The sequence below is a fragment of the Anopheles aquasalis genome, chromosome 3 (assembly GCF_943734665.1).
Source record: "Anopheles aquasalis chromosome 3, idAnoAquaMG_Q_19, whole genome shotgun sequence".
Lineage (NCBI taxonomy): Eukaryota > Metazoa > Arthropoda > Insecta > Diptera > Culicidae > Anopheles > Anopheles aquasalis.
Window position 1 is genome coordinate 61,746,049 of NC_064878.1, and position 27,308 is coordinate 61,773,356.

The 27,308-nt window shown below is 48.5% G+C and overlaps 1 protein-coding gene across 7 annotated transcripts in view; it reads right to left on the reverse strand.

The window, feature by feature from the left end:
* LOC126579128 (rap guanine nucleotide exchange factor 4) overlaps window positions 1-27,308 on the reverse strand; it is a 105,375-nt gene that overhangs the window by 25,346 nt on the left and 52,721 nt on the right. For 5 of the 7 annotated variants that reach the window (XM_050242444.1, XM_050242445.1, XM_050242443.1 and 2 more), the window contains 6 exons: window positions 12,702-12,848; window positions 8,663-8,714; window positions 7,772-7,890; window positions 2,013-2,099; window positions 1,654-1,795; window positions 1,254-1,440 (listed from right to left, as the gene is read on the reverse strand). In XM_050242444.1, coding sequence (XP_050098401.1) covers window positions 1,254-1,440; window positions 1,654-1,795; window positions 2,013-2,099; window positions 7,772-7,890; window positions 8,663-8,714; window positions 12,702-12,848 — 734 coding nt within the window. Of the gene's footprint in view, window positions 1-1,253; window positions 1,441-1,653; window positions 1,796-2,012; window positions 2,100-7,771; window positions 7,891-8,662; window positions 8,715-12,701; window positions 12,849-15,220; window positions 15,609-26,894; window positions 26,936-27,308 lie in introns of those variants that run through there. The other 2 variants (XM_050242450.1, XM_050242447.1) reach the window with 2 other exon arrangements.

Sequence of the window (27,308 nt, forward strand, 5' to 3'; positions counted from 1 at the left end):
CCCAGCCCTCCGGGCTCGCCGGCACTAAAACTAACACCGAAGGAAGGAAGTTTGTGTGCCACCCCCCTTTTCATTTGACAATATTTGCACTTTGAAGCTTCGAGAGATCTTCGACAAACACGCTTCGGTTGTTCGCCTACTATTCGCCATCAATCAAGTCGTTCACTTTCTTCAGATGGAACATCAAAGCATCCCGGGGAAGGGGAGGCTGCCAGCAGCATGGTCACAAGACACGCGCAATACTATTACAGACTCCACTCTGTCGATCGCGTGCTCGAGTGCGTTCAATTAGGCGAACTTTGTGCCACATAATTGCCGCATAATTTTCACACAGTTCCAGGATTCGCGGTAGATCACTTGCGTTTCGTTCCTTTTCGGTGGTGGTGTTCAGTTGCTTCTGTTGAACTGAAGTCCATCATTTTCGGTCCAACAAGACACCATCCACTCGGTTCCACAACAAGATAATTGACTTCCGCCAAACATTTTCCAGGCCAGGCACACTGGAAATGCCATCAAATGAATCTAATGGACGACCATCAACGACATTCACTGCCGAAAACATGTTGCAAAGCGCCTGGGCTAGCTAGTCCAGGCCGGTTCAGGGCGCGCTGCTCTCATAAATAATGCTCTCGATGGTTTCACTAGCACAACGAACCGCGCAGCGCAGCCAATGTAGCGGCCATCGTTAGAAAAGACTTCGCGAAGGACCGAAGACCGGTACGATCGAAAATTGAAACATAAACATAAAGTGCAGCCAGCGCTCCTGGTTTGTGCCCTCGGAGGACATCTCTAACCGAGAAGCAGGAGGAAAGGAAGGAGGAATAAGTGCAATAAAGCACCCGCGCTATCATAAACGTCCTCTGTGTACTCGGCCCTATAGTGTTCCGGGTTTGCCATTTCCGTTTTGCCCGACCGACAGAATGGGAGTCAAGCAAGCAAGTTGCAGCGAGCATAAAAGCGAGCGCGCGGGCTGCATAAAATGAATAAATGAGTAACGGGCCAAAGCAGTTACTGGTGCTGTTAGGTTCCATTTTCTTCTTTTTAAACCATCGACGAAGTAACGAAGCGATCCACGAGCGGACAATCATTTTGTGTAAACTATCACTATCGCACCGTTCGCTGGTCAGTAGAACCGGAGGAGAAACGACCCAGGGGTGGTAAATTATAATTTAAAATTCAATATTAAACCACTTCCCGTCCGAGCGGTTCGGTGAGCGTCCGACGACAAAAATGTGGGCTGTTGGTAAACTCACGGTTTTCTCAGGATCATGCGAAGCGTCGCGTCCGGTCCGCGGTGTAGCAGGGCCGGTAGGGCCTCCCGGATGTGGTCGTTCGCGTGGCTGACGTCGTCCGAGGTCGGTGCACCGCCCGCTGTACCGTCCTCGTCCGATTTGAAGCGATACAGAAAGCACTTGTCTTTGAACGGTTGCTCCTTAGCCACTGTGTGTGCGTGTGAACATGAAAGACAAAACAAACCAGCGTTAAACCAAGGTGCGATGGGTTCACAGCATGCGCGAGATAATCCCGGAACAAAGCTCGACGCAAAACGAAAGGCCGATTAATGAGCATTTCATTTGCGACGAACTGGACCCGGCGTAACTCCCGGTAATGGTGCCGGCGTTGGCTTCGATTCCCGGGAACCGGAGAGCTTACCGTGACACAGGACACCTTCCTCGAGCAGCGCTTGCCACATGCCGGCCGCCTGCGTTCGCGTGTGCACGATCGGCGACAGGTTGAGCAACCACTCGACCAGCTCCGTGCCCGGTGCACACTTCCGGATAAATTTGCCACCGACCTGCGTTGAGAGGAAATGAGAAAGAGAGAGATGAGAAAAAAGAGACAAAAAATGCTGTAATGGTGTGTTCCCGGAAACTGGACAGCGGCCGCGGGGCGGAGGACGCGCACACCGCTTGTTATGGATCGGTCCCGGGAGGTTGTCCAATGTTTTGTGCTTCGGTGCCATGTTTTCACGAACCCATCGCCCGGGAACATCGCAACGTTTTCTACCTTACCTTTCGGTCCTTTAAACAGCTGGTATTGTCTGACACTAGGAGCGTCCGGAGGGCCCATCCCATGCGCGACATTGCGGGGCTCGGTATCTGTGTGTATTGGAGAGCATAAAAGAAAAGGAAGAGAGGATGAGAAACACAGGAAGCATAGAGCATAAAACTATTAGTCCGCTTGTACCGCTTAACCTACGACCGTTGGCCCACGGTGTTCGTGCACTTTATACATTCATTTAATCTAATTACACCTGGACCTAGGTGAGCATCGTCATCATCGCCATCATTGTGCCGGAAATGGAATCAGAACACAAACACGCACGCACACAAGCGTTTCAATAAATAAATTCACTCAACGATACTGAGCCACGCCAACACCATTAAACTCGGCCACGCCGCATCGGATCACCATTTTAAACGGGTCTCTACGGAGCACTTGGTTACGAACGTCGCAAGTGGTTCTGTGGATCCATGGCCTACTAGCACCATAAAAACAATGGGATTTAAAAAGGATCTCTGTCACTCGTTAACCTGCGCTGATCCTAGCATGCCAAACCACAGCACCGTACACACAACACAGATAACAATATCCCTCCGCATAGGAGACCCCTTTTGTGAACTGAAAAATGGGGTTCAGTTCAGGTGACCGCATCTCTCGGTTTTTTTTTCTGATCCCGGTCTTCACCGACCATCGAAAAACAAAACAAAAAACGGGAAAAAAGGATGCGAGTAAAGCACAACATATTTGCATACTTTTTTTTTACGGTAAGGTTAGGGGAAGCTCAATGATAGAGCCATCAACGCATATGGTTTGAATAAAGCGGAAACTTTGTTGATTGTATGTTGCGCAAAGAGAGAAGGGTCAAAGGGTGTGCGGTCCCCGTCGACCGAGGAGTCACTCTAACCTCAAAAACTCATCCCTGTCTCGACCAAAAAATGGGGCTCCCCATCTGGATGTGTTTCGCTTTTACGAGGGACTCATAAAGGGTAAAACAACCTCCCCCCAACCCGGACCCGGTATTTGGAAGGTTGGGGGCTACAACGTTAATTGTGTTTAATGTGGTGTGCCAAAAGTTTTACCACCTTCCCAGGGGAGGAGGAGAGGAGATCTCGACCGTATGTGTGGGTGTTTAAAAGGCCCACAAGGAACCCGAGGAACAGGGCTGCAAGTCGTTGATGTCGATGGTGGTTGACTGACGAATTTATGAGTAAATTATCCACCACAAATCGTTTCGCACAAAAGCACATCAGGCAACACTACCACCGCCGTAGCTACCATCAAAACATAACAGGTTTTAAGGTGAGCTTTCGATGAAGACTTTAAAATTAAAGATCCAAACCTGTGGAGGGATTTAATTAAAGACAAAAAAAATGTGGAAATAAAAACAATGCAGATCCACCCCGACATTATGCTGTGATCTGACGTGAAGTCGGCGTTGTAAATGTTCGTTGTTAACGCGCCATAACACACAGATTAAACAGGAACCGAGCTACGGAAACTCGAAATTAAATTTTGCATTTCATTAAAGCGTTTGGCTCCAAAGCGAGTTGAAAGACAGCGGATCGCACAAATTCTAATCGCTCTCCCTGTGCCCCTAGCGGAAGCCAATTCCCGTTCACCGGCCATGTCATTTTGTGTGGTTGTGTGTGTTGAAGCAAAAGTTGATCGAAATTAAATTACAATATTCGCTAATGAGATGATAGCCCCCACTGTCACGGATTGACGCCTTAAAGCTGGCGTCGCTGTTTCGTCTGGTTTCGCTGAGTTTAGGGTTTTAGAAAGTGTTTCCGCCATCACGTAGCTGTCATGTTACGCGGTGACAGTGTCGTGCTCTGCGGCAGGTAACCTGAAGCATGATAAGGCCAGCCAGCAAGAGCCAATGACAATGACATCGTCGTTGTTCTTCGTCGTCATCGCCGCCATTTTTCATCGATAAGTTTTCCGACAAAGTTTCTCCGTCGACTCGCTCTCCACTCTCAACACGCACAGCGATTATCACGAAGGACGGACACATGCTAGTGGATTAATTGAATGCAGTCAAGTGAGCGTTTAGTCCGTTCCTCGAACTCTCTCGCCAGTCCAATGCGCCAAAAGACAAAGTTTTCTTGCGACCATTTCGGCATTCATCCTCGGTCTGCAAAGGCGCAATGAGAAGTAGCGCACCGAAGCAGAGAACTGGCAGAGAGAGCATGCAAATATTGGTCGATTAAATATTGATTCAAATCCATCAGCGCGGTCAGCTAGTGTTTCTGGAGTTTCTGGCGCTTGGCTCCTGCAACTGGTCAAAAGTTTCTTAATCTCCCAAGGACCGTGAGTAGCGAGTCGCGAGTCGAGCGATCGGCATTGTTAGTCACCTTCACCTTCGTCGCTCTTTCCCTATCGATAGCTGATAGTCGGATTTGCGGTAAACTAATGGTTTGTGGTCCTGGTTCCGATCGATTTGTAATCGCTCCGCACTTCAACCCAAGGAATGTCACCGACAGCAGCCCGGAGGGCAGGTGTAGCCCTCGATGGCTCCTCGCTTTTCTTGGGTGAACGTTCTCTGGAGGGAAAAACCTGGTGAAGGAAAACTTTTCTCCCAGACACTTCCAGACCTGACCGCAGAGACCAACAAGCCCCCCTCTGCTAGCCGATTGTGTTGGTTGGATGAAATGATTTTATCATTTTAATTGGTTTTCGATTGCAATTCAATCGATAGCGTTCCGGGAGGGCATCGTAAGGAGAGAAGAAGAAAGGATTCAATGGCCGTTGCAGGCGCATCGGTTCGTTTGGCCGGGGTTCCGGTGTCTGGAATCGTACGCCGTGTAAGGTGTGTTTATGTGGAACGCCTCTATGCTTCCTGTACCACCACCGAACGATCCCAAACATGATGTTCTTTGTGTGAAGCTAATTGAGTTTCGAATGGTTCGAATGTCGTGTCATGTGCTGGATGTGACGACGTGGTCCATGGTACGTGCCAGACCAGGTTACCAGGATTGCAGAAAGTGCGATTGTGGTACCGTGAGTTGTTCGATTAATAAATTGCAACCGAGCAATGGGTCTTATCTCGATATTACACCGAGCAATGACGCTGCCAAGGCATCGTTTGCCGATAGAAATAGATGGTGAACACACTCCATTGATTATGAGAACGTGTGTAGAGCTTGTTTTTGACAAATTAAACGTACAAGATAGGGAGCACTCTGATGGAGCATAACAATTGGTAGATGGGGCGCATAACAAGCACCACAAGAAACAATCAACAGAATCTCTTTCCTCAATCTCATCAGATTTTTTTTATGAATTAAAGTGCTGCATTGATGGATAAAATGCCCTAAAGGGTCTGCTCGCCGCGCCTGAAATACGAAATGATGCAGCTCCGTTGCAGAAACCCGATGATGGAGGCGCCCATCGAAATGGAGGCGCCAGGTATCTGGTAAAATTTACTCAGTTTCAGAGGTTTATAATAGCAATTTAAATAGGCAAATAACCTACTAATTTTCGATTCTAACATACGCATAGCATAAAATTACATAGAACATACAAGTAAGAACCAAACACAATATACATATAGCCCGTGGTGTGAAGCACAAAATAATTAAAGACCTGCGACAATACATACACTCTTACTAATCTCTACTCTAAATTGCATAAAAATTGTGTCACCTCTAGCTATGACAACCATTATGCTGAGGCCCCGAGGGAATGAATCGTTAAATTGAATTCTAGCTCCAATTAAACGCTTCACTTCACCATTTCGCAGCTTTTGAATAAAAATTTAATTAACGCACGATGGGAGCGATTGGGCACACACCATCAAATGACCGTTAAAAGCTCTTAAACGAAATATGGACCCCTCTCTCTCTCTCTCTCTCTCTCTCTCTCTCTCGATTTCTCTCCTTCTCTTCCGAAACCAAACCACGTCGCATCGCTTAATCGTGGCCGCTTTGTTTTATGATAATCTTAACGTTTTTTACGATTTTTAAATCCCCTTCACCGGATGGCTCCGGTGATTCCTATGCTGCCGTGCGCCCAGATCCGAATCAGATTAAACCGTAGCACAAACCACAACCGCCGGGAGTGCATTTGTGTCCGCCGCCGCCGCCACCACCGGGAAGTGCGACGAACCGGACAAGTGATAATTACGGGCGCACACCCCCAACAAAGCCCCGGGAATGACCGAAACGTGACTCCGGTTCCACTGCGTGCCACACGGTCACGAATTGTAAAAGTGGAAAATCGAAACCACAAAATGGCCGCGCAATGGCCGTGGCCGGGCTTAGTTGTTGGAGGGTACGACCGACCACCATCTTGGTGTCGCGCCCCTGCTACCGTGGACGGTGGAAACTTAATAAAACAATCCGTGCACGAGATGATAACGGGAAGGACGACGATGGAGCCATAATTAGCATTGGTATTGGATGAGTGGTCCGTTGGTGGTCGGACGAGGGAGGCGTTTTATTGTTTTATGGTCTATTTGCCTCGGTGTCCACCCACCACCAGGGGGGAGCCAGCGGGTGGTTTGGTCCTTTGGTTTCGCTAGAGGGGGTGTTAGACACCGCTTCCGGCGGTTTGGAAGAATGAAGATAAACGGATAACAGAGCCATGAAGCGATGAAGTGGGTTTTCGCTAGTGTCCTCGCTGTCTGTTGGCATGCTAAGGGCTGGTTCAATCTCCCTCCTCCACTTTTATGCTCACTGTTCCGTCTCGTTGGTCGAAACAGACGGAACAAGTGAGCAATCAGAGTCGTGGACTCTTGTCTCGTAGCTTGCACGATGGAGCGTCCAGATGACGGTTTGATTGCTGGAAGAGCACCACGGCAGAGCACCACGGCTTTATCATCTGGTTAGACTGTTTGGTAGATTCTCAATTCCGAACAAAGCATTGGCCTCCTAAATTCAAAAGACGCATCCGTCAGCCGCACGAGAGGGCCAACGAGCCAGATAATCGGTGTGGCGTCGCAGAGATAGCATTTATGAAGCCCTTTTATGAGATGTCGAGACCAAGGATAAGAGCGACAGCCCCCCTGGGTGGCCACTCAGTTCCAAAAACACCTGCTTATCGCGACCGCCAGACACTTTCCATCCCCGTGGGGGTTTTATGGTGCTTTTGAGGGCTGGGGGTTGGCGAAAACTTTTCCGAATTGAGCATGATTTCGATTTTATGGGTTACAGGATTCAGGTACAACCATAATCCTCGCCAGATGCCGCTGATGATGATGATGATGAGCACTGGCGGTTCGATAAGAGACCGAAGACCGGTAAATGCGAGGATATGAACAGTGTGGAATGTTCCGGATAAACCGTTGGTACAATGATGGCATTTCAGATGTAGATCGAAATGTTTTAAACAGTGGCTTAGGAAGGAAAATCCTTTTTTCCACTAAACCGACAACAAACAGAGAAGCTTGTGGTGCAGTTAAGAGATCCTGGAAACAACACCACACCAGGACTGTCGATGTTCAACCTGATAATCCCGCAAAACCACAACTAAGGGCATAACAGACACCGAGGACCCGAACGCATACTCCGATGACATACTCGATCGGATGAGTGAGAATGCACTCTGCATAGTGCTGATGTTTGCTTTGGCCATTGTCCACTGTCCGGGTTGGCCATTAGAGCGCCGGTAGCTGTGATGCACTTCAGATGAATTTAGATATTTGTTTCTCTCGCCTTTTTTTCTGTGAAAAGGCTACTATTGCATGCTGCTAATGGGCACTCCGGGCGAGCGGAACACGAGGACACATGGATGAGTTCGCATGACGCATGATGCATGACGCACTTACCTCCGTGATTGGTGCGGCAGGATTTGGATGATCCGGACTGAGCTGCTTTTTCGTTGGCGACGGTTGCTGCTGCACGTTCGTCTGCACCGTGCTGGTCGTCTGCATGCTCTGGCCAAATCCTGTTCGTCGGAAAAGGGGAGAGGGCATTTATGTAAAAAGGCACGTTTTATGCAGTTGATATCGACGGTGATGGTGTTTGTGAGCTGGAGGAGCCCAAAGGGACGGCTTTCATTCCTCCCTCAATATTGCACGATTGAATGATTTGCTCGATCGATCGTTCGACCAGGACCGAGGGGTGGTGGTGATTCAATTTCCGTCGCGTGCAAACTAATGTCACGCTCGCCCGCTAATGAAACCACCAGGCAGTTAAGGGAAATGAGTTTTCCTTCCTTCGAAAACGCGCCATCGCGAACCGGTTACCGAAATGCTCCAAAACCGCATCATTAAGCGGCGCATCGAGCAGAGCACAGATTGCAGCAGCTCCAGCAGCAACTCAAGTACCGATTCGCCATTATTCGAGGAAAATGCAATTATGCCAAGCGGAGATCGATCTCCGTTGGTCGATGGGTGAAATGAGAGGAATTGGTGCGTAGCGTGGCGAGTGACATAAGTGAGCCACTGAATCTTAATTATCATGCAGGATGCGTGAGCGATTGAATGATCGAGAAATCGAGCAAAAGCGGCATTAGATTGATGGTCAGGGAGTATTTGCTGTAAGGAATTTTAGGGAGCGATTTAATGAAAATTTGTTTCGCAATTTCGCTACAAATGAGCAAACAGATACTGGAGATCAAACTCTGGTTGGTAGGAACAATGGTGATGAGTTTAATTAAAACGGGAGAATGTGATGTGGAGTTCAGGACTTGAAGGGAAACAGTGAATGCTACTTACCATTTTTTAGCCTACAGTTTGTGATTATGTCGTTCATTAATTCTTTATTTTTCTGCAACGAAAGTACAAAACAAAATGCATCATGATTAAGATGAAAATGGCAATCAAATGGAAGGATATCTTCTTCTAGCAATGGCGACTGTGATGAAAGGAAAAAAAATGAGACAAAATTCGAGCAAAACGCTAAAAATATCTGCAAATCTAGTTAGCCTAGCAGACTGACATTAGACGAGACTTTAGCAACAGGTCTCTATGCTTTTCTGTATGTGTATAATAATAAGCTACTAACGACGTACATAGCAAGCCATGTTCCATATACGTCATTGACATGAGCTGCAGTGTTCAAAGCAGCTCGAGCAAATGTTCGTCAATCTTGATTATCAATATCATTCACCAGACGAAACTCAATTTCGGCTCGAGCATTCGAACCCGAGCGTCCTTTTTTCGCGAACATTATTTTTAACTCATCAACAGCACATAAAAAAGCTATGCTACATTATCAGTCAGCCATGAGAGTGAGTGTGAAGCGAGTAATGGAATGATTGAATCATTCGATGCTGAATAGCGACCCAGAGAAGAGGCGATTGATTGACAGTCGCTCGCTGGATTGTGCGACGCTGATTGCCATCCCGAATGTCAATCGTTCGTCGGATTGTACAACACGAGCCCGGTGCACCGGTTTGTAAACAAGCAGTCCAGAATTAATGGCCAACCAATGCACAATCGGTACTTGCTATCTGGCTGGTGGTGGTTCAGGAGAATGCTCTAGTTCATGGTTGTCCATAAATCGTGTTCTAATTCGATCACTCGATGTCAAACACGTTACATGCACCAGCGGGGAGCTTGTTGCTCTAGCCAAGGGGGGCGAGCAGGGGCTGCTGTACGTACATGATCATGAATAAATCAATGAAGGACCTCCCTTTTCTATCTGTAGATAGAACATTGGATTGGATGATGTCTCGACTGACTGCGGACTGTGGAGAGAGAGCATAACAGAACAACCATGTCGTCGATCTGCCTCTGATGTCATCCAGACCGGTGCTAGCCACTGCTAGAAGCTAGAACCCTGTAAGCTTTTCCATTCAAATCAACTCTCGCAGCAGCTGTTATCTTAAACGATTTCTCGAAAGTGCATGGAGGAATCGGTAATAATCTGCTACGCGGTATTCTCGGTTTTCCGTTCCGTTAATCACACATTTCCCTGCCCTAGCAACCGCCCAGAGAGCTAAGTGTTTACTTTCACGTACAATTGGAAATGGAAAACCATCGCCAACGGAGCCACACACTTCAGTTCTGCGAAACTTGAGCCACTATTTGCTCGTTGGATTACTTTTGCGCTGCTGGAACTCTCGGTGTGCTTGCTTGCTGCTGGCGGAGGGCGCCCGGAGAAGATCATAAAATAAACCATTCCTTCATCTCCAGGGCTCCCCCTCCACCCAGTGAGAGTCATGGTTCGCTGGTGAAGTGCTGAAGGATGCTGTAAAATGATCCATCTACTAGGAGTAGGTGCGTTCGTGCGTTCGATCGTGCTCGCGGCACGAATAGCGTGTGTTTGAGACGAGCAAACACGAAATCTAGCTCCATTCCTTAGCTCCTCGATGGTGCTACTCTCGAAGACAATTGAAGGCGCAAAAGATGCTGCCACAGCATGCACCATGTGCGCGTGATAAGGATTGTCGTCAAATGAAGCCAACTGCGAGGTTGATTTGGATTTGACGAGAAAATTTTGAAAGAGAAGGAACAGATAACACTGCGCGAAACAGTAAATATTGAAGTACTTCAGCTGGCTGAAGGAAAACATTATCGTGGGTGGGCTGCTATCAAGCAAGAGTGTTTAGTGGACTGATTATTGATTGTTTGCTTCCCGTGCTTTTGCTATTTCGATGTATTTGCTCAAATCATGAGCAAATTCAATAAGTAACGCAGTTCAAGCCGGCGATATACAACTTTAATCCTTCGAGATGCTACTAATAAGCAGACATTGCGGAACGGGTTTTACAGGAACCAACCAGCAGCAGCAGCAGCAGCAGCAGCAGCAGCAGCAGCAGCAGCAGGATCAACAAACGACATGACAGCCCACCTGTCGTGCAACAGAACATCCTGCTCACGGTGCCCAGTGCCAGAGGCCCTTTGGCTAGCGAGTGGCAGACGTTGCCTGCCCTGCCTTTGCCAGGAACTTGTCATCAGCAGCCCAGAGGCTTCGAGATTGAAACAACCTTCACAAAGCCACAAACCAGGGGACAGTTTACCTGGCACCGATGTTGATGGCGATGATGGAGGTGAGGGGTTAAAGGCCAACCGAAAGCCGACCAAACGAGCCGGTCGAACGGTCAAGATTTCGCACCATTGCGGTCATGTCTTTCTCCTGCTATTCCTGTTGCTGCTGCTGCCGTTGACGTCAATTTGCGCATTGCAAGTGAAAGCCGTGCTGCTGTGCGATGGCACCACGGGGACCGCAAACAATTTGTCTTTCCGCATTGTTGACCGGCACACGGCTGAGCCACAGACCAGATGGTGGTGCTGGTGGTGGTGGTGGTAGCTCATAGGTCCATCACAGTAAACGTCCTTGACACGCGGGGGTCTACCGGAAGTGGTGAGAGGATGCTTCGTGCGGTTTCGTTCCCTCATCAAGCGGTTGGTTTGGTGTTTTGGTCCCGAAGTCAAACCACCACCATCATCCTAAAGCCTCTCATTTTGCTGAATAGCAGACCGCACCAGGCACCGCTCCGGGTTCCCGGGGGTTCTCAAATTACGATTTAAATCCGCCAGATCCACCGTTCGGTAAGGGATAGTGGGTAGGCTTCTTTGTGTTGGTACCAGATGGTAATAAATTATAATGCTTTTCCTACCGCCCGGAGGGTTGAGCGGCATTTATGCTTCTCCAGTAAATTTCAAAGCAACTCGTGAGGTACAGGAAGAGTTCTGGAGGTTCATATGATACCGTGTGTGGTAACGTATGCATTAAAAACTCACAAAGTGACACACGATGTCCTTTTTGGATACCCGTTTTTGAAATTCGCAAACCTCGAAACAAAATTGCTTCACTTTTTTCGCCATCACGATTAGAGTTCGACTGATGGAGCTTTCAAATTTTGTCTGAACGTCTTTAAGTCATGGGTAACTACTGTTGATGCTACATTTTTAGTTGCTGCAGTGCGATTGACGGTTTGTTCATGAAAAATCCCGTAAATTTTGTCTCTTTTTTTAGTGCATACGTCAGTAACAGAACCAGGAAGCATCGCTTTGTTCACGTTCACGTTCACGTTCTCGTTCAATAACAAACTATATCGGGATCAATTGCCATCAACGAGCCAATGAGCTTCTTCAGACACCATCGAATCGCGCTTTATCATGGCAAAAAGAAAGATAGAGGCAGTATTTCCGGTACCGAGGATCTATTTCTGGATGACATCTTCGACTGCAAGCCAATTAATCCAGGGCTCAGTTTAGTTTAATCAGTCGCGCGATGCTTGGACTTCCCCTGTCACCGACCAAATGTGTGTCTCAGAAACGAGTGACGTACGCGAATGACGTGGGACCAACTAGTGACCGGCTCTGTCGAAACACATTCCGTTCCATTTTTGGGCCAAGGAAATTCCAGAATAGATTCCGCAGCGCAGCAGATGGATGGCAACGTCAAACATCATCACAGTTGCATGATTCGTCGTCGACCCTGGCTTCCGACGGAAGCAAACACCGTTTTCGTGGAATGGTCCTTACTTCCGTGTGGGTGTTTATGTTCGGTGATTGGCAGACTGTGAGTTTAGGACGGAAGTTATGATTGCGGTGTGGGTGACGTACGTGTTTCGGACGCGGATGCTGCTCCATCGCTATAGTTGGATATCCGTTGATAGCCTTCCTATTTCTGGCTGAACAACAACACCATCTTTGACCCATTTTTGGGGTCGTATCCCTTCAGAACAGAAAACTGAACGCGCAAGTTAGAAACGAAATGATGCTCCTTCTCGCAGACCTTCAGGAACAGCTCATCCAACCTGGAAATGTCGAGTTGTCTACTGTCTGAACGTCGGGTACTTACCTCGAAAATCAGTCTGAAATCTTGCTGCTCCACTCGCAGCAACTCGCAGGTCGTCTTGGTCACCACCGTACTGTCCCGGGGTAGATCGTGCAGAATGGACTCACCGAAGGTGGCCCCGACGCCCAAATTACATAGTGTCACCGACAGCTGCAACAGAACAGAGAAGTTGGGATAAAAAAGGACAACATATGGTATGTTTCTGGTATGAAATCATTTAAGTATAACGTTGGTTCCTGTTTATGTGTTTATTCAAACGAGTGCTAATAATGCCACAAACACCATCACCAACATTGCAACATAATATATCTTTCGCAGAAAAGATTTTTCTCATCCCCAAAGTGGAAACTATGCTTCAGAAACAGCAGGATAAGCAGCAGCAACAGCATCATAAATGAGGAAGTTCATCAAGCGAAAAATTATGTTGAAAAACAGATGCAAGCACGAGCTTCACGTCAGAGTGAACAGCATTGCATAGCGGTCGCGCTCTTCTTCGCCTCCAAAAGGCGGACGATGAGAAATCGCTTTCTCTACCAGCAGCAGAAGATGATAACAATAGACTCGAAGCAAGCACGAGCACACACGGCGAGTTGATTATCAAGTACTACGCTCGTCGACGTTGGCTGCTCGTAGCTCAAAGTTCATCAAATTCATTGTACGCGAATGGGTGGTGCCGCGTGAAAGTTGCGGCACCATAGTTTCAAACAAGACAGCGCTGGAAGGTGGTGTGGGGTGGTGCATCGCTGCGTGCTTTTGAAAACGAATTCCTTCCTCGTGCGGATGCACCCAATACACTTCCGGGGAAGCGGAAGTTTGCGTTTCACTTGTGCCCGGTCCTTGGCGTGGTCCTTGGAGCCTTCGCTGCAGTGTTTAGCTGCTGAAGGAGCGCACTGCTATCTTCCACGGAAGCGTGAAGTAGACACAGTATGCGATATGGATCGTGGCGTAATTTGACCAACAATATGACCACCCTGGTGGAATGATTACCATTCCATGATTCGCGGTGCATGAACACGAAACGGTTTCTGCACACATAAATGTCTGTAATTATCATATTTTATGCTGTATAACTTGCACTTCATTCACTTGTTTCGAGGCTAGAAATTTACCTGTGGCTTACACCGAGGGAATTTATCAATTTAGTAGAGTAAGTAAAAGACTTATTTTATCATTTCCCCGTTCCTAGTTATCGTGATCGTGAACTTGAATAAATTTGAATCTTTTCTATGATTTTGTTTAAACAATCGAGTTGCATAATTTATAAGAATTATATTGAATGATTTTCGATTAAAATATTGAATACAATTAAAGGTAAAGTGTGCTGTCAATTAAATCAGGGCAATTATTTTGACAAGAATAGCAAGCGGCGTCTTCTGAAAAATCTATTCATCATCGTGTTTACAGACAGAGCACTTCAGATAGAATTTGTGAGGAAAGTTATCGCAGTTCTCACACATTTAGCTTTCATCTTTTCGTCTCTAAAATTTCAGTTTATTAAAAGAGAAATTCATTTCTTCTTTCATACCATAACATTCTAATACGGTTTTCAGATTATTTTGTAAAAAGTACAGCAGAAGCTCTCAGTCAGGAAAAAAGGGAATTTAGAATTGAATTGTTTCGATTGATATCAAGTACCTCCAGACTGGATGGAACTATTTCACCGATCTGGTGAGTCACCGTCATGCATTTGTCACGAGAATCGCGCGTTTCCCAATCGAACACTTTGTTTCAATCAGAACCATCGACCGGTGATTGATTGACATTCGGCTTCCAACCAAGAACTCCGCTTCACAATCCCCCAACAACAACAACAACCCCACTGCAATCATGCAACATGTAATCAAGTCAACCATGCCAAACCTTAACCAAACCCAACCCGAAGAGCACCCTTGAAGTGGGAAATTGAAAATGGGAGAAATGCAATTGATAAAGTAATTGCACACACATACACACACGTACCGTACCAGTGGCAGCCAATCTCTGATCGAGATCCCAGTGGCGATAACTTTTGCTTCCTCTACTGCAAACTCCCGATCCTTCCCGTAAAAGGAACGGCCGAAGTCAGTTTGCTGGCAGGAATCGTCCATTTACCTTCGATTTCGGCTTCGAACTGAACTCTTCCCTTTCTGCATACCATTCCAGAATCCAGATGGGAGAATTCTCGAGCTTGCGAAACTGTTGCAAACTGCATTCGTTCGGGGCAGTCGAGATGGTTCCGAAAGTTCCAAACACAACCACACAGCCGCCCACACTCAGACCCCCACAGCCAGCCTTTGGTGCAATTTGTTTCATTCAACTGTAAAACAATTTCCATTTCCGTTCAGTTCGCACCGCAGCCCTACACAAATGCTTTTCGTTCCGCTACGCCCAGTAATGGTGCCCAGAACCACGCAGCGAGAAAAAGATGGCCAAGAATCAATCACAATTCCTTGGAGTTTGGTCCCGGTCCTGCTAAAATGGTTCCCCAACGAAAACCGACCGACAGATTCGCGGATCCGTGGACAGTAGGGAATGGAATTTACCTTATTACGCCGACGCCGGCTCGATGTGACGCTGTACCGTCGGTGTCGCCGGTTCCACATCCTTCACGACACGATGAGAAATGATTTTCTTTCCTACACCACCGCCTGAGGGGACACAACGCCAACGGTAACGGTGGCGGATATTGTGATGTGACAGTCGGTACGCGGTGCCAAGCCTTGGGGCGGCCTTTCGTGTGCTTCAATTGCTTCACTTTCTTCACGTCTCCTTGCCTTTGTTGGCGCTCTCGGTGTGCCAAAATGTCCAATATACTTTCATTAGGTGTCACTCATTTTCCGTAATTTACGCACAAAATTGCTTGGTGCTCTTCGGTGCTTCAGGTTCGTACTCGATCGCGGATAGAAAACATCGTATCGTCTTCAAGGTAACCGACCGGTGTTGATGCTGGTGTAAGAGGTGTTTTGGGAGACAAATTGAAATGCTTCAAGCCGTGGCCAAGGTATCGCGAGTGGTATATCGGATCCACCGAATTTCCATGATTATTTGAATGTCCTGAGCAGACCAACAGTGGAGCGTTCACACCATTGGCGTCCGGATCGGTGTTACTATCACCCTCCAAAGTACCTCTAGCCCAGCAGCAGCTGGTGGTTATTCCCTGATGTCTACCCCAACAGACCAGCTGCTTCGTTCTCAGTAAAACCCCCGGTGAGCCAACCATGCACAAACGGATGCGAATTGGCCGTAAAAAGGGGGGGGATGGTGGTGGATTGTGCGCGCTCCATTGTCACGTACTGCCACGGTTGGTATAGAGGACGCTCACGACACCTCACGGCACTGGTGGTGAATCGATGTCTGTAGCGCGAGATAACGATCGAAGCGGAAGGCACATCATTGATGTGGCACAATGTGGTTATCGTACACCACAATACCAGTGGCAGTCTGGTGAAGGAATGTCTTCCGCCACGTGTTCCGCTGTACTGTTCTGACGCACCGACGACCGGTGAGAATATGTTGGCTGCTGGTGGTGTCCTTACCCAATTGTTATGGTTGCGTAGAGTATTCTTAGAAGAAGATGTTGTCACCATGATAAGCATCCCGGGATGGCTAGGGATAGGGTGCTTTTAAGGATTTTCCGGAACCAACAAGGATCAACTGCGGTCCGCTACGATGAACCAGTCATTTTGCAAGTTTCAAGTCGACAAATTTTAAAACTTTTTCAACGTCCAAATGGTCTCCAGAGCTCTCCAGAGGGTAGTCCAGTCCCAGTCAAATGAAGAGTGTCGCAGAATCCGCGGCGACGACGATCCGCGGAATCAACAAGTTCTTCTTACCGACATTCCCAGGAAGTAGGAGCATTCTTCCCGAATCAGCTCAGCTCTTTTCAACTTCTCGGGAACATCAAAAGTGTCAGTCACTCACCATCTCGATCTTGCGATGGCCCCCTGCGGGGGTGCCCTTGTCCCCGAGGTGCCCAAAAGGTGCTCGAAACTTCTCAGTTCTCAGCACTCCGCGGTCCACACGATCCCAAGAAACGGTTATCGTGGATAAGAAAAAGCAAAAGACAGAAAAAGGAGGCAAAATCGCAAAATTATCGTTAATGCCAAAGTTGCGGATCCGTTGGCCGCTGGAGCTGTCGATCAGTTAAAAACTTCAACGACCCCCCCCCGGGGCCATCTACGGGAGACGGAAGACGGCGGGTACACCTTGCCTGCCGACGCTGCTCATCATCATCCTGCCTCTAAGGTGCACGGGAAGCAACCTATCCTTCCGCCATTGCGCCAAAGGATAGCACAGGATGAGCTCTTCTGCAGCGACTTCTTTGCTTTCAAACCACCGGGGGCACCATTTTGTTTCAGAGTCTTCCGCTCTTTCGTTCTTTTTGTATAATTTTCTTCCGCTTTTTTCTGTTGTTGTTTTTGTTTTTTGGCCAGCCTACGTCTACGGCCGATGACGTGAGCCTTCTTTCTCATATACACGTGCCCGTATACGCAGCCGTTCGCGGAGTGCGGCAGGTCGTTAATCTTGTTGAAAGCCAACGAGCAAAAGAAGCAACATTTGGCAAGCCCACCCAACCCTGCTCCTCCTCCTCCTCCTCCTCTTCTTCCCCCAAATGTTATCAAAAGTTGAAATATTTGTTATTTTCCCGCGCTTTTCTTTGGATTTCCTTTCGGCGGGCGTAAATGAGGGGCCAGTGCACCACACCACACCACACCGCACTTTCACACACTTGCACCGTTTTTAAACGGTTCCAGCAAACAGGAACCGTGGTGCGATGGAAACGAGACTTGGCCCCACCAAGGGAGAGTTTCTCTCATTTTCGCAACAAAAAACTCTCGACACCCAACGCCCTGGGGGTGCTGCTGGAAGGATCTGTGAGATGGAAGTTTTCAACGTGACTTTTTGGAAGAGGAACAAGTAGCGAGATGACGGTAAGATAAGACAAGCAGAGGTGTGGGATGTCATCGTTCGAAGGTTACAGCGAGTTGTCACCGAGGAATTAAGACGCGCGAGCCGGTTCCAATGGCACTTCAAATTAAGTACAAGGGGGGATAAGACGTTCCGGTACGTTTCGATGAGGTAAATGGCAGTTTGAACGAGTATCGAAAAAGATCGACAGTAGATAGTGATCGGGGCCGTAACGAACAAAATTGCTCCAACTTTCTGACTGTTTTCTTCATTAAAAGTAACAACAGCTACAGCTTCCTCTTTCAGTTCAGTGCTTTTTTCCTGTTTTTTGTGATTATCTGCCTTTTTTTTATTCGAGCGAGCGGAGATTGTTGTTAACGTCTTGGTTTGAAAGGCGAAAAAGTGAAGAAGCCAGTAAAAGGAGTTGACCCTCGCAAAGTTGAGAGTTTCCCAGTTTAACCTTTGCCCCCTACCGCTGGCTGTTGTTTCCACCGACCGAGTGCAGCCAAGCGTGCGTCTAGAAAAAAGTTGTAATGTTCTTCAGTTTCCCCGGTGCCGGGAATTCAAAGCCCGGAATGTTAATTTACCAACTGGCACAAAGGGAAAGGCCATCAGTGAGTTCATCACCGCCTCACTGGCACATTCCTTCCATCTGCCGTGAATCTGTATCACTTGCGATAACGATAATGTTGCAACTGCACCCGGAGAAGCATGAAATACCACGGAATGACAAAAACATTTTGTACTTTGTGTGCTGATGAGTTATGTGGAATGCTGCCAGCACAGTTGTTGTTCGGGTCGGGAGGATTACCAGATTCCTCAAAGTCCTTAGCGCTGTGGGGAATTAAGCAGCAGCAGTCTTAAGCGCATTGATAAGCATCCTCTGGGGTGCAGTCTCGCGAACTGTTAATCCCTCCCCGGGTGTAGCCATTTGTTATGCTCGTCTATTGTTGCCTGTTGCTGGTTGCACGAGTGTCACTCAAAAGGCCTTTCCGGTAAGTATCATGATGTGACCGGTTCCCCAGCAGAGCGGTGAAGACAAGCCGGCGAAACATCGCATAATAGCGTCGCATTGCGCACTGCAGTGCAGTGATGGATTGAAAGGAGCGGACTCAATGGATCGGTGAATTCGCAACGGAACGCAGCATTAATTCCCTCTCCCTGGTACTGTGGAGGAAGAAGCTGGAGGTGCTAATACCCGTGAGAGTAGCAGATGCGGGGGGCGCGTGGAGCGAAGAGTCTCTGATTAATTTGCACTCGTCTACCGGTGTCTCTTGGTGGAAAATAAGGATGGATGACATTCGGTGGCCGGTGTGCGAGTCCCTGAGACACCGGACTCACGCTTCCTCGTCATAAAGAACGACGGAGATGCTCCAGAAGGAAGTACTCGGTGGCCATTTCCAACGTCAATGTAATGAACGCTTACGTCCGTGACGTCCATCCGTGGCGGCTCAAGAAGGAGAGTTTCACGCTCTCTTTCTCTCGCTCGCCGCATCTGAATCTGAAAGCGACAGCAGAGCGCTTACAAGGACAACGGAGCGAAGAGTGAAGAAGCGAAAGTGACCTATGGTGGGAGTCACTTAGCTCCAAATGGAACCATAAAACGTGAAGATCTACATAAAACGGCATTATGTCACCGTCAAGCGTCGACAGGGCGTCAGAAGGTAGGTATTATATTGATGTTATGCTCCTCGTCTTCAGTTCTCTGTCTCTCTCTCTCTCTATCTATCGTTGCTGGTCTCTATCTCTTTCTGCAGATTCGACACCGTCGGCACTCTAGGTTTGCTCGAAACGTGGTCCAACGAACCAAAGCGACCAAGCAACACTTCAAGTCGCGAGCACTTCAAGATCCAAGATTATGGCCCCGTTCCCGGCAAGCGAGCAGTGAGGGCCGCAGTTTTCAATCAACTGGTGTAATCCGAGCACATGAAGCATCCAGCCAGTTCCATGAACTTGCTCCGCTTGATATGGAATCAAAGCGCCAGAGCGCCGCTTGGCCGAAAATCAATCTCGACGACACCGGGAGACCAAACCGGTAGCCAGCGGCCAATCTGTACCATAGATTCACATCGGTGGTGTCATGTTAGCCAGAGTTATTCCACGGACCTTAAGCCCTTCTGCAACGGTGTGATGTGAGCTGTCCGAATGGAAGAAGCCCCAGGAAACGTCATCAAGCTTGTGGTCAGATGCTGTCTAACTGTTACATAGCTCCACCAGAGTCTAGCAAACCGGAACAGCATCCGGTACATCCTCAATTTACATGCCAAACACTTTGAGCGGGATCGAGTTTCCTCTTTACGTGATTCGCGTCATGCACTTCTGGAGCAAAAACCTGGATTCTAGCTTACGATGGTGCAGCTGCTTGTCAGGTGAAAGCTTCTGCTGCACCTGAAGCGATAAGATCCCTGTGGGGGATTTGTTTTCGAGGAAAATTCAAGAACTAGATCAAGTTGACCTCACAGTACTGGTACAACGCGATGGTGGTATGGAATGTACCTGGTGAACCTTTCCCCGTTTTGAAGAACAGCAGGATCCAGGGAACAGGATCTCTTTCTCTCTTTCTCTCTCTCTCTCTGTCCCTGTGGCGTAAAGGACAAAATTGATGGCCATCATAATGGTCAACCATTCATTACCTTTATGGGAGGCCTGGTCAGGACTCTGGCCCGGTCTCGTCTGGTCAGCCAGGACTCCCCGAGGGTACGGACCCACCGAGACAACTAGTTCTACGGGAAACCATAAAACAACACAAGCAACAGCCGGTGCTACTACACCGGCGGTGGCCATATGGGGGCAGGGGAAGCACAATTCGTGGAAAAAGTTTCCAGTCCATGAAGCTCGTCCAACAGTACGACAGCCCGAGGTCGGCACAGCTTGCGGTTATCTCCGGGGAACTCATCCAGGGGGAATGCCCGTGAAGCTCATCATCAAATTCCTGAGCAGCAGCAGCGGCAGGAAAATTGTTTCATCGGTTTCGGTCCGGTGCCGTGCTGGAGCGGAAGTGATAGCAGGCGCACACAGGTCCTATCCATAAAACACTCGCCAGATATGCGCCGTGGGCGCTCCCGGTGGATCGTGAAATTGAAAATTTAACTCCATCGAACGGGAACGCTTCAGCTTTACTCGTATTTTCTTCGCCTCCCTGACGATGATCCTTTTTGTGGTAGAAGCAATAACGCAATTTATGGCATATATGGCGTTGTAGATCGAATAGTGGAAGCTTCCATTGCCCCATCGTAAAGTACAGTATTTGTTCCATAGGTAAGGTGCTTTCTTTCAGTGAAAAGTTATTAAAATTCGGGACAATCATTGAGCTAATGATACTCTACTGTCAATTTTAAGGCGATTTTCGTGCATAACTTCATATCGAGCAAATTGAGGATAAAGGACTGCCGTGTAACTTCTACAACATTCAACCTTTCATACAGACAACCCCAGACAAAGCAATCGCTGGAGGGTGTGTTTTTTTTAAAACATCTCTTCATACTGCTTTCAACCTGTCGCAGTGTGCAAGGTATGGTGCGCGACCTTCATTAACCATCCGCCACCGCCAGCGCTAATATACCGGTGCCATGGCACGCATCCGGCCGCAGCACATGGCTCAACAGACCGCGGGCGCACTAACTTCAACCGGAGCTGAAACACCACCCCCTCAAGCCTTTGTCGCGACCGAGCGAGTAATTAGCACCATTCGTTGTTGGCTCACGTAAACGCGTCGCACCACTTTGCAACACACAGCGACACACCTCGGGCGCACGTGCGTGTGTATGTGATAAACGCGTTTGTCGCCGAACAACCCCCACCAGCACGTAGTAGGCTTTGCTACCTTTTGACACACGCCAGCATCAGCGCAACACAGCAGCAGCGAGCCGCGGATCAACAACACATCCGGAGATGGAACAAAAACGAACCAGATTCTGAGCCCGGCCGGCTGTCACACAAACGGTGATAGTGGAATGCAAATGGCGTGTCACCCGGGACCAATTCCGCCCTTAACCTTCTGACTATTTTCTTCTTTTTGTAGTCGCGAGTGGTGCGCCAGCAAATCACCAAAGGTCACTTGGATCGCACAGCGAAAGCCGAGGAGTAGGAAAAAAACGCACACCAAAGTGAGCCATCACCGTTTCTCTCGGTTTGACACTTAAACCATCCATCACAGCAACAGGAGCAGCAACGGGAGCAGATGCTGTCATGGAGCAATTATGCTAGCGAAACGAAAGTATCCACATTCACTACGACACATACTTTTTTTGCTAGAGGAATGATAAACGCGCGCACACAAAAGATACCGAGAGAGAGAGCGAGAGCGAGAGAGAGAGCAACAGCATAACAGCTGCTGCAGCCTGGCCGAACGAGACGCGGTTGACACAGTGACTGACTCGTAGCCTCTCGATGGCATCGTGTTATCAATCGTTTCGTCTTTTCCAACAGCTGCCATGCCGGCCCCTAGGTGACACTAGCACGCGTTTGGAGTCCGCGTAAAAGCGAACCCCGTGAAGAGGTGTTGTCATAATGCCTGCCAGGTTTCGCGTGGCGCCATCCATCGGTCGCGAGCGTCGTTGGTCGAGAGGTTTGATTGAAACCGCGTGATAAGCGATACGATACAGATTAGGGCACGTTATGCAGGAGCAGCGCGATAACGCGTCGGCTTATGGCATCTAGATCGACGGGATTTATAATTCGAAAGGCGTCTTTCGCATTTAATAATTGAATGTTACGCTAGTCTGTGTTACGATGCGGGGTGAGTGCGTGGAGATGCGCTTCGCTTAACGCATCGCCAGCGTGAAGAATGCGCCATGGAATAAATGCATTTTTTCAGGTGCTGTAACGATTTGTCGGATTTCTGTCCCATTGATAATGGGGCCTCGGGTTTAATTCAATTTTTGTATTGCATAACACGTAAGGTGAACATCCCCTTCAACGATTAACGATCGGTCGTCGTTAACAAGCTGCTACTTACGTTACAAACGCAAAATTCACCATCCAACCAACATTGAGCATCCAGTTTCATAAAGGCCCACGAGTAACATACTAATTAGCACGACATCTCACCCGCATACACCGTAACCGGAATTGCGTCGAAAGAGCGACAAAAGCTCTGGATATGCACCGTGACAACGTGACACACAATGGCGGACCGAATTTCGGGGACCAACGTTTCGGTTCGACAAAACACCGAACGTGAATGCATAATCGCATCGCTGGAATGCGCAACTCGCTCTGTGCGCGAATACTTAATTATCCATTATTCATGAGGAAGCACACCACGGTGACGGGCCGACGGACAGATTGGTGCGAACGAACGAAAATTGAAAGCCAGCACAAACCGGATTGGGCTGCACGAGTCTGCAAACGGGTCCATGATCCCACACGAACATGATTATGTGGCCTGTGGCAGGGCAGATAATCGACATGAGTCATACTTATCTGCTATTCATGCTCTCCCGTCCCCCGGGCGGGCAGCAAATTTGTCAAAACAAGATGACAACGACACCACAACGCTGTCACCCCCCGGGACATCCCATACCTTTTTGTGCTTCATCATCCTTCGCGTACGCCGGAGCATCGATCGCAGACGACAAACAAAAAGAGCGAAGAGAGAACTCCCACCCATGCTAACCACAGAACTGGTCATCCAGCGTACAAACCGTCATGCGGTAATAACACCGTAAAGACAGCATCCTTTCGATCCTATCAAAGCATGGCGTATCATTTATCCGATCATAATAGATGTATTATGTTTTTTTTGGGGGGGGTTGGCATAAACAATGGGGAGGGTTTGTGCTTTTTCCTCTCTTTTTTTGGGAGGGTTGTCCCCTCCTCTCCACCTGTACACATCTCCATTTTGGGGTGGCCATTCCTGCTGTGGCAGGTGACACGACCGAGCGAATGAATAGATTGACGTAAAGCCTTCGCCGAACCATTTGAACCTCGAACGGGTGGCGGTGGCAGTGTTGGTTTTGGCGACGCATCTAAGCAGATTACCTGGGTGACGGACACGGCCTCGAATGCCCACAGGAAGGACAAAAAAACGGCACACCAGCAAGTGAAAGTAACGCAAAACATGATCCAAAATTGCTGCTCCGGTACGAGCTTTCTCTAGGAAAATAGGGATTACTCTTGTAGACGAACCTTTCCGGTCATTCATGGTGACCTTTGGGATTTAGTTTTCGGTGGAAAGTTCAGTGGGATGAAGTATATTGACAGCAGGTTCTTGTTCCTATCGTTGACCTCACCGAAAGCTCTGTTTTTCTCTGCCAACTTCCTGAAGAATTGCTGAAAACCCTCTGGTGTTCATACGGTCAAAATCCGGAATTCCCTTTAATGAGGACTTTCAATCAGGATCTTCCCTTCCATCCCTACATCTCCGTGACATTGCAGAACGGAATGAACTCGCTCTATCTCTCTATCGAAAGATTATTACTCCCAGCAGACGCATTCATTATGAGTTTGCGTTGCACTTGACAAACCGTCTGTCTGTTCCATAGAGGAGGAGTATACGGCTTCTGACCTCGAAGCGTTTACCACCACTGTACCTGACAGACCCGTGGAGGACGAGGAAAAGGATGGTTGGTTCCGGTGCTCGAATCCTCCTATTTGCTATCGGACTTCGGTGCCCAGGAATCTTGACAATTCAACCGGGAACAAACAACACTCCCCCGGAAGCACACGGGGATAATGGGGATATGAGAGCTCCGGACACTGCAGGACTGCACTCGCCATCATGTTTCGATTAAACGGTCAGCCGAACACCGGTCAGTACAAATCATCTACTGCTTACATTACGCTACTGCTGCATATTGTACATCTGAATGCTTCTGGCTTGTGCATACGGGCGCCTAAGCAAACACGAACGCAACCGCCAGCCAAAGGATGTGTTGTGCATCGATGATCTGATCCGTGCAAACGACCGAGCCGAGCGAACTCAGACAACAACGAGCGGGCCTCGGACTGAATGTACGTACCTGTGCAGCGAGGTCCTACCATTTCACTCTACTGCTACTTTTAACTCCAAGTGTTGAGTTAGGTAGAGTCAAAGCGTGATGAAGTGCCCAGACAGTGCCAGTGGACTTGCATCCAATCCAACCCATTCCGTCCGCTCCACATCCGTTCCGTTTACTGCCGTGCTGCTGACTTTGTGCATAACTCAAGCATACCATCGGGTACACCACCAAGGGACCATAAGGCAGCCTAGCCAAGCCAAGACAAGGATGGTCCGTGGATTAGGGATTGTGTTCGTTCGAGCAAGAAAAGGTGCTCGGGACTGGATGAACAGGAACTCTAGCTCTAGCGTGGAGACTGATCCAGGAACAATGCACAAAGGAAACAGATATTTCCGGACATAATTTGCCGATCTGGAAGCGGATGCAACATGGAACCAGCCATTTTACAATGAAAGCGATGAACTTAGGTTTTAGAAAGAATAGAAATCATCTTTCCATTCCGGCGAATCGCGTGATTGAATTCCAGCAACATACTAGCATTTCTTTTACGTATCAACCCCTCGTGGTGCGAGCGTTCGACTCACTCTGGCAGTCTCCGCCGTACACTTGAATTAATGAAGATCATTGCGAGCTGGCCAGTTGCTTTCCGGGGCCACAAGGTGAATCTTAGAACGTTCCAGCACCAGCAACGAGAGAGAAGGCCGATTGGTGTGTGCATCATGGCACCGCCAGCATTTCCGGTTCCCCACCAAGTTGCTGCAGTTGCTGGCATCGAGCATAAATGTTTAATTTCCGGCTTTGATCCGACCGGTACGCCGTCCGGTTTATGTTTGAGAATCGAGTCCGCTGTTAAAATCCGCGTGATGCAAATAGTTGCACCCAAAGTGCACAGCGTTTTTTTGTGTGATTTTAGCGAGCCAGAATCCACAAAATGCTCCAATCAAGCATCGAGGGAAGTGCATAATTATCACAACATAACACAGCGTGGCGTGACATGAACATAAACACAACACAACACATCGAACCAACCAACCGCAGCATAACCGGTAATGGGTTTCCGATGCTAATGATGATGATGATGATGATGATGGACACCTTATGAAGCCGCGCGCAGGCAGCATGCGCTTACGGTCGCACCCCAATCGGAAGCAATAAATTACTTTCCTCGGGGCCGAGCGGTCCCGTTCTCCACAGTCAAGACCGGGCGCGCCGAACCGGAGAGATGAATTATTGATCGACACACCCTCATCCGCCACTGGACCAACTCGGACTGGCACCGACTGGAATCTCGGTTCGCCGGAAACTGTGATAATAATCGTAACACTGCAAGGGGTTAGAGTGTTATGTCAGCAAATAGCGGGGAAACCAGATGCTCAAACCACCAGCAGGACCACCATCTTGCCCTGCAAGAAAGAGCAAGAAAGCAGCACAAAAGCATCGCAAAAGCAACCGGGGGTTCGTTCTCGCCCAACGGAATGTCAGCAAGTGCTGAGTTCCGTCCGGCATGTGGACCCTTCCAGGCACACATGGAAAGCATCATATCCCCCGCGGCGCGGCTGACACCTGATGATGGTGATCGGCACTGGATCAACAAGTAGCTGCTCTTTCGATCCATCGTGACAGGGTAATTGGTACTGGGCTTACTTGCCGTCCATTGCTACTCTCTCATAAAGAACACACGATGAAGAAGGGGTTTGCCACGGCCAGACCGAGCTTGTTAGCTACGAAACAAATACAAACGAAAGACGCGCAAAAGGCTGCGGAAACGGAAATGGTTTGGCTAATCCAACGGAATTCCTCTCTGACCTTTGTTGGACCGCGCTTGGTCTCGACCGAAACCGGTGCCCCGTCGTTTGCCCGCGTAGATAAATAATTAACGAAAAGAGCGAGCGCGCGCGCGAGCGTAGATTGCGTATTGTGGTGAATAGCAACCAACCAACCAATCAAAGGGACGTCCTATGCGTCCGGAACGGAACGGAAGCCAGCAGGAGCCAGCGGGACCAGCGGGACCGCTCACTAATTAGCTCGAGGGCAGATTAGCCCCCGGAGGAAAGCGAAGTGAAAGTCCAGTCGAAACGGAGTCGAAAAGGGAGTGTGTTCTGGTCTGCGGCGGATGAACAGCATCTTGTCGAAAAGGTAATTCGCGAGTTGCTGCTCTGTGACTATCGACACATCAGCTGGAAAGATAATAACAAAGGTCGAGCGGTGTGCGCGGGGATGTGTCGTTTTATCGTCGTTGATTTGGCGACGACGACAACTCAGTGGGATACTACTGAGGGTGATTTGATGCGGTGATAAGATTACAGCCCCAGAAAGAAAGACAACGGAATGCCCTGCGCTCGAGGAATTTTCCTTTTCTGTTACTTACGCTGTGGGACACAAAAATGTCGCTGTTAACGGGTGTATTACCTGGAATGGAGATGAGAGAGAGAAAAAAAAGAAAGATTGGTATCAGCATTTCATTTTTTGTGGATGCTGAGACGTAACGGGGCCGATAGTGAGTGGCGATCGACATCAACAAACACTAATGTTTCTAAATTTGATTTCCTGTTTCATTCGCTCGATAAATAGTGACAGCAATCCATTAACGGGAAAGGGGGATTGTTATCAATAGTTCGCATGTTTCGAGATGTTAATGCACCGGATCGTTAACGCGCCACTCACCGCGATCGCTAAATTAGAGGAGGAAAAATTACTTTCCTCATTGAGCCACGATAATTCCGCGTGAATGCTGCTCAGCTCATCAACCGCGGCCAAACGCTGCCGCGCAACCAAACAACCG